Here is a 6,925-nt window from a genome sequence, read left to right on the forward strand (position 1 = left end):
AGATTATACCCCCGTGAAAATTCACTGTAATATCCCTATAGAGACTTATAGTGTATGGTATTAAATAGTGAGTTTATAGCGACCTTATTGTACTTTATAGTATTATTTATCTCCTATGGTGTCACTATAATATTCCTATAATATTCCTATATGTACTTACAGTGTGTCTGTGTCTCGTTCTATTTTGTAAGGGTAGTCGATGTATCGTTGTAATATTTTTGAGAATAATTTGGTTATATGATGACATGGTCTTTTAAGGGGAAAATACATAAAATAAGTGATTTTTGTGTATATTTATGGTTGTTTTCCTTATGATAATCATCAGCTGGAGATCATATTTGACCCACCTCTCTCTATCTCTCCACGCCGCTGATCCTGGAGCCTGGCTGGTGCCACACAAACAGCCAAAACTAATATGATCATAATATCTTTAGGTAAAAACTTGATTGACTTATCCCGAAGCACCGCCCCTGCTGCTCTGTGATTGGAGGAGCGGCCACGGGGGCGCAGCCTGACAGGCTCCGGTATAAATACCCACCGCTTAGTCCTCAAGCTGATGATTTGTATGGGAACCAGGACTAAGGGGGGACGAGCCGACTGAATGTAGTCGCTGTGTTTTGAAGAAAGAAAGAAGGCCCACATTTTCTATTTGTTGTGATCGGAGAGCTGCACTCGGGTTTATCAGCGAGAGACTGGCTAAGGATACAGAAAACAATTTCCATTAGAAGGTGGATTCACTCTCCTCTCAGCCATCTTGACTGCTGCTCGCCGCCCTGAAGGCTGTTTTCTCCTCTCCTCCACCTCAGCTGAAAGTAAACACGGCTTGCAAATTGCTTGCAACTCCGTGCCAAATACCGAGTAAAGCGAGATGGGCTCGCTGCGCAAAATCTAACCGGACCGGACTCGCGGGAGGCAAAATTAGACGGCTGAGAGGATTTATCCGCTGCTGTTTTTACCAAAGCAGGAGAGGGGGACACGACGCGCCGGAGGGATGGAGTACGACCTGTTGGGGATTTACCTGCTCCTCTCGCTCGCCCTCCTGCCCAGATCCAGCGGCACCACGGCCAAGGAGATCACCTGCCAGGAGATAGCCGTGCCCCTGTGCAAGGGGATCGGCTACAACTACACCTACATGCCCAACCAGTTCAACCACGACACGCAGGACGAGGCGGGACTGGAGGTGCACCAGTTCTGGCCTCTGGTTGAGATCCAGTGTTCCCCGGACCTGAAGTTCTTCCTGTGCAGCATGTATACCCCCATCTGCCTGGAGGACTATAAGAAACCGCTGCCGCCGTGCCGGAGCGTGTGCGAGAGAGCCCGGGCCGGCTGTGCGCCTCTCATGAGGCAGTATGGCTTTCCCTGGCCGGACAGGATGAAGTGCGACCTGCTGCCGGTGCAAGGCAACCCCGACACGCTGTGCATGGACTACAACAGGACCGACTCCACCACGGTTTCCCCGGTCCTTTCCAAACCCACGAACCATCCCAGTAAGGCTTATAACCCGCATAAGAATAAACCTGGGCATAACCGACCCGGCGCGCCCGGTAAATACAAGCCCCCTGCCGCTCCCTGCGAGCCGGGATGTAAGTGTCTGGACCCCATGGTGCCGGTGAACACGGACCGGCACCCGCTCTACAACCGGGTGAAAACGGGGCAGATCACAAACTGCGCCATGCCGTGCCACAACCCGTATTTTACGCACGACGAGAGAGCGTTCACCGCCTTCTGGATAGGACTGTGGTCCGTGTTGTGCTTCGTGTCCACGTTCGCCACCGTCGCCACTTTCCTCATCGACATGGAGCGGTTCAAGTACCCCGAGAGGCCCATCATCTTCCTCTCGGCTTGTTACATGTTCGTGTCGATCGGGTACATCGTCCGACTGATCGCCGGACACGAGAAGGTGGCCTGCAACCGGGAGTACGACGTGGAGCACATCCACTACGAGACCACCGGCCCCGCGCTCTGCACCGTGGTCTTCCTCCTTATTTACTTTTTCGGCATGGCCAGCTCCATCTGGTGGGTCATCCTGTCCCTGACCTGGTTCCTGGCCGCCGGGATGAAGTGGGGCAACGAGGCGATCGCCAGTTACTCCCAGTACTTCCACCTGGCCGCCTGGCTCATCCCCAGCATGAAGTCCATCGCCGTGCTGGCGCTGAGCTCGGTGGACGGGGACTCGGTGGCTGGCATCTGCTACGTGGGCAACCAGAACCTGGACAACCTGCGGGGCTTCGTGCTGGCCCCGCTGGTCATTTATTTATTCATAGGCACCATGTTCCTCCTGGCGGGATTTGTCTCCCTGTTCAGGATCCGCAGCGTCATCAAGCAAGGCGGCACCAAAACGGACAAGCTGGAGAAGCTGATGATCAGGATAGGCATCTTCACGGTGCTCTACACCGTGCCGGCCACCATCATAGTCGCCTGCTACTTTTACGAGCAGCACAACAGGCAGAGTTGGGAGATCACGCACAACTGCTCCTGCTTGCTGGAGCGGGACCGCAGGAGTCCGGACTACGCCGTTTTCATGCTCAAGTACTTTATGTGCCTTCTGGTGGGCATCACGTCCGGGGTGTGGATCTGGTCGGGCAAGACGCTGGAGTCGTGGCGGACTTTCTGCACCAGGTGCTGCTGGGGCAGTAAGGGCACCAGCGGCTCCATGTACAGCGACGTGAGCACGGGACTGACGTGGAGGTCGGGCACGGCCAGCTCCGTGTCTTGCCCCAAGCAGATGCCATTGTCCCAGGTTTGAATGAGAGGCAAAAGCAGCTTATGGGGACTGCTAATTGTTTGGGAGATAACCCATCACTCCCTGTCTTAAGCAATTTGCATAGTAATGAACTGCTGCTGAGGACCCCCCCCCCCCCCCCCCCTCTACACACACATACACACACACACACCTCTCTGTTGGGAGAACTGGTTGAAACAATGTACCTGGTATTAACACAGGTTAATTCCTCCCTGTTTATATGTATTAGAGGTACAGACTGAGGCTTTTACACAAACTGGGCATTACTTGTTGTAGGCTACCTTTAGGCGACAAGACAGTTTTGTTCCTAACTTGCTTCATACAAAGAGCATTTGGGGTTTTTATGACCTGTTCTATCTACATAGTGCCAGATAACATTGTATAATTCAATCACATCAAAGATGGTTTAAATTAAGCCTTAATAGTGCCCAAGTATTTTACGGGTCGTTCTTTTTTGTAATTTCAAATGTATTTATATAATGGTTATGTACAAACTTGTAAATTTGTGTATAAAAGAAAACTTTATAAGCTATTGTAAATTTGTACAAAGTGTAGATGTCTTTTTCCGTGAGAAAAAACAAATATGACCTTTATTTTGACAATAAAACATTTGATAAATCTCAAGGTCTGTGTAACTTTTCAGTGTTTTTCCCAGGGAGTCTCATCCAGCCTCTTCTGTTCCGAGCCCAGGCATATTTTGTGGTTCCTTGTGGTCACCGTGTTGAGGATGGCAGCGGCAATAGCAGCTTTTGAGAGTCCCGGCTAAAAGGAAGCCCTTTTAACCATCAGAGACCGGTAATTAGAGGCAGGGGTTGAGTTGGAGCATCTCCATAATTGTTAAAGTCCTCTTCACATGCCTGCCGAAGCCCGCTTTCTTAATTTAGTAAAAGAGGGACTGGGTGAATGGGGGTATAAATGCAGGGAACGGGCCCTTTTCATCTGCAGAAACTTTGATCTTTCTTTTTAAACAGCCTAGAATAAAGGTGGTGTGCATTAGGAGTGTCTGTCTGATGTGCCAAGGTTCTCCTAAACGTCCCCATTTGGATGCTTTGATGGACGTTCTACAATTGAAAGAGCATTCTGGACCCTCGCTTTTGGTTTGTCAGAGCTGAAACCTGCCAGAGCCCCTGTGTCTTGTGTTTGGTTTCTCGTAGAGTCTGAATTGAAACATCTCTCCCTCGGCTCAAGCTGTGTCAGAGAGTGCAGGGGCCTTGACATGAATGATATTGAAATGGCAATGAAAGCCCCACAGGTGGTCTGTTCACATGATCTCACATCTTAGGGCCCCCTCAGCGAGGCATTTTTGCAACAAATGTATCTGGTTTGGTCCCAATTAACCCAATGCGCTGGCATAAGATGATACACTGTAATCCAGCGTAGAAATGCCTTTGATTTGCTGGTCAATGGTGACAGTGTCCTTTGTAGTGACTGCTTTGTTCCTGCTTTATTCCTTTAAACTCAGACAGTAGATGTAACCTGCAAGCCTCTTTTCAGTGTGGTGCAGCTGTGCATCTTTTGGGAGTGTAAATCAGCGATATAAATCTTGCATCGCTGCTGTCAGCCGAGACACCGGGCAATGAACAGTGAGTGATAACAAAAACTACTTTTCTTTAGATCAAAAAAGTGGCCTCTTTGGGAGAATACAGCATTTCTTTGAGCACTTTGCTTCCACATCGCTTTATTGACAGTTTTGCTTCAGTTGACTAGTTTGGGGTTTTGTGTGTATAGTTACTGAGCATCATTTTTTTAGACACCTGTTATTGCTGCGTTGCAATCACTAAGTTTAAATGTAATTAGTTTGTGCAAGACTTTAAAGGTCTCTGCTCAGTGAACACTTTGCATACAAGTTCTCTCTTCAATCATGTGGCACTTTATTTGTATGGAAAGAGTCATTTTTGCTCTCAGTTTGCACCTTAATTTTCCAGTGTTTACCATAACTTCAGTCAGTCTGCAGTTCAGCTCTGACTGCCAGTGAAAGTGACATAAATTCGTAGCTCCACCTAGTGGTGAGAGCAGCACTGTGCATTTCTCTGGCTTGTAACTGAACTTTTAAGCACTGTAAGCCCTGGTATATTACCTCTGTTCTGAGCACTGAACAGAAAATTGCCTCCCCTCTCTCAGTCCTAAAGGACTGAAAGGCCCCTGACACACACACACACACACACACACACACACACCCTGACCCACCTCTCCCCCACACCCAGCCATTAGGCTCCTTGCCCACGAACCAAATGTCCAGGCACTTAAAACAACATGTCCTGGCTTAGACACACAGCATAATTATCAGGGAACAGTCTGTTTCCTCCTCAGAGGTCACCAACCCAATTTGGTGCAGTTTACAGGAGAAAGTACGACTTAGCCTGGGAGTGTTGTAAAGAGATGCTTCACACACACAGAGGGGGGCTTCCGAAATGGTTGGCTATTATTAGCCGTTTATGGGCTAAAACACTCATGTCCTGACATGTTCTGTGGGCAGTTTGGAAGGGCTTTATGAATTTATTTTTATGGAGAACTTTCAGGGCTTTCGTATTTGTTCACCAATGCCACCTTTGATACCATAGAAACGTCTGCTGCTAGCATCCATGGCTACACTGTAGCAGTACTGTAACTACAGAAACATCTGTAGCTATCATCAATGGGCTACAGTAGCAGAACTATAACTATAAAAACGTCTGTAGCTAGCATCTATCTCTACACTGTATAACTGTAACCATAGAAATGTCTGTAGCTAGCATCTATGGACTACACTGTAGCAAGTCTGTAACCATAGCTAAACGTCTGTAGCTAGCATTCATAGCTACACTATAGCAGCACTGCAACAACAACAACGTAAATAAGTAAGATTGGCATTGAGCCTCTAACCAGCAATGAAAAGTTTTGTGCTCTTCAAATAAATTAAGAGTAATATTGGAAAAATCTTCCATGTTTCTAACCTTAACAGGCTGAGTGTTGTCTGCAGGAACCAAGGAGTAGGTTCATGTTTTTTGCCACTAAGGAGGCACCATTTAATTTGATTAGAAATCAACAAAATGCACTGACTGCAGAGTGATATGATTAAATGCGAAACAGCTGTCTGTTATTCACAAATAACAGACCTTAGAATGCCTTCATTGGCCAATCAGAATTGACTATACACCACAGCTGTGTAATAATAATGCAGTACCACTCAATGATTACAGAGTAACTACTATAAGTGCTCCCCGCAATGGATTCCAATTCCTTGATAACTTCAAAAAGGAAACTCACTGTCTTTGAGCTAGACCCCCTCACTCTTACATCATCATCAACCAGTAGTCTACCCTAATCACAGCAACAAATGAAGGCGTCATCTCTTACCCCTCCACCCGTGCAGGGATCCAAGGAATGACCTTTCATGCAGCCACTCTGATTGAATTGTCTTCTTTCCCAATCAGTTTCTGCAGCCAAGCGTTAGGCCTTATTTCGGGGGCCAGGAGGAGCATTCTGACATAGCTGCCCATCAAATATTAATGGCGGCGTTTGATGAGAGGCAGACACAGAGGAGAGCAGAGGGGTTGATAGGCGGGTCATGCTTATTAATACTATTGATCCTTTCGATACACCCGGGTAGGGTTTTTGTTTTTTATCTCTTAATGCATGAGAGGAGATGCTGCGGCTGTGGAGTTGCAGAAAGCAGCCTGTAATCTGCATCAGTGCAAGGGTGGAAGAGAGGGGAATGTGCATACTAGGGTTTGACCAATATGGGATACTGATATTGATACCGTTTTGTTTGTATTGTAGCTGCTGATAGCTTCAATACAAACAAATTATTCAGGATCTTTAAATTCGACTATTAAATTTGACCAAGTATTCAGTGTTTCAGTGGTGTATTCTTGTCTGAAACAGCATTCAGACCATCAAGGGACACTAGAACTCTCTATTGAAAACCAGACAGCATTGATCGAACCCTAGTACATACATCAATTCCACTATGCATCTCTTGATTTTGCTGACCTCTCATCCACCCCAATCAACAGCTTTGAGATGTGTGAAATGATGGGAAGAAAAAGGAAACCTTATACATGAGCACAATATCATTGCTCTTTAGTCTCAAGATGACATTTGTCAATGGAAGATAAACAATAGCACTAAAAATACAGAAGAGTTCCTGGGAGTGTGTCTGTCTATGCATAAAGTACAACAATGACCTCGGCTTTCTGTGAC

At 47.0% G+C, this 6,925-nt stretch overlaps 1 protein-coding gene across 3 annotated transcripts; it reads left to right on the top strand.

Annotated features, from left to right (window-relative positions):
* The first annotated feature begins 604 nt into the window (after window positions 1–604).
* Window positions 605–3,309, top strand: fzd8a (frizzled class receptor 8a). Of its 3 annotated transcripts, none has more exons than XM_071522218.1 (2): window positions 605–1,459; window positions 1,511–3,309. In XM_071522218.1, exons 1-2 carry the CDS (start codon window positions 992–994, stop codon window positions 2,744–2,746), a joined length of 1,704 nt encoding a protein of 567 aa, XP_071378319.1. In that variant the 5' UTR covers window positions 605–991; the 3' UTR covers window positions 2,747–3,309. The 3 variants fall into 3 exon arrangements, with proteins under 3 accessions (XP_071378319.1, XP_071378320.1, XP_071378318.1); XM_071522219.1 differs by having other exon boundaries at window positions 605–1,450; window positions 1,556–3,309; XM_071522217.1 differs by having other exon boundaries at window positions 605–3,309.
* Window positions 3,310–6,925: the final 3,616 nt, after the last annotated feature.

The sequence above is a fragment of the Centroberyx affinis genome, unplaced genomic scaffold (genome assembly GCF_046629955.1).
Source record: "Centroberyx affinis isolate AG114_WGS23_722 - 3 ecotype Tasmania unplaced genomic scaffold, CSIRO-AGI_Caff_v1 ptg000967l_1, whole genome shotgun sequence".
NCBI classification, from domain to species: Eukaryota; Metazoa; Chordata; class Actinopteri; order Beryciformes; family Berycidae; genus Centroberyx; species Centroberyx affinis.

Coding starts and splice junctions, on each gene's coding strand:
- fzd8a (XM_071522217.1), top strand. CDS start 992: ATGGAGTACGACCTGTTGGGGATTTACCTGCTCCTCTCGCTCGCCCTC.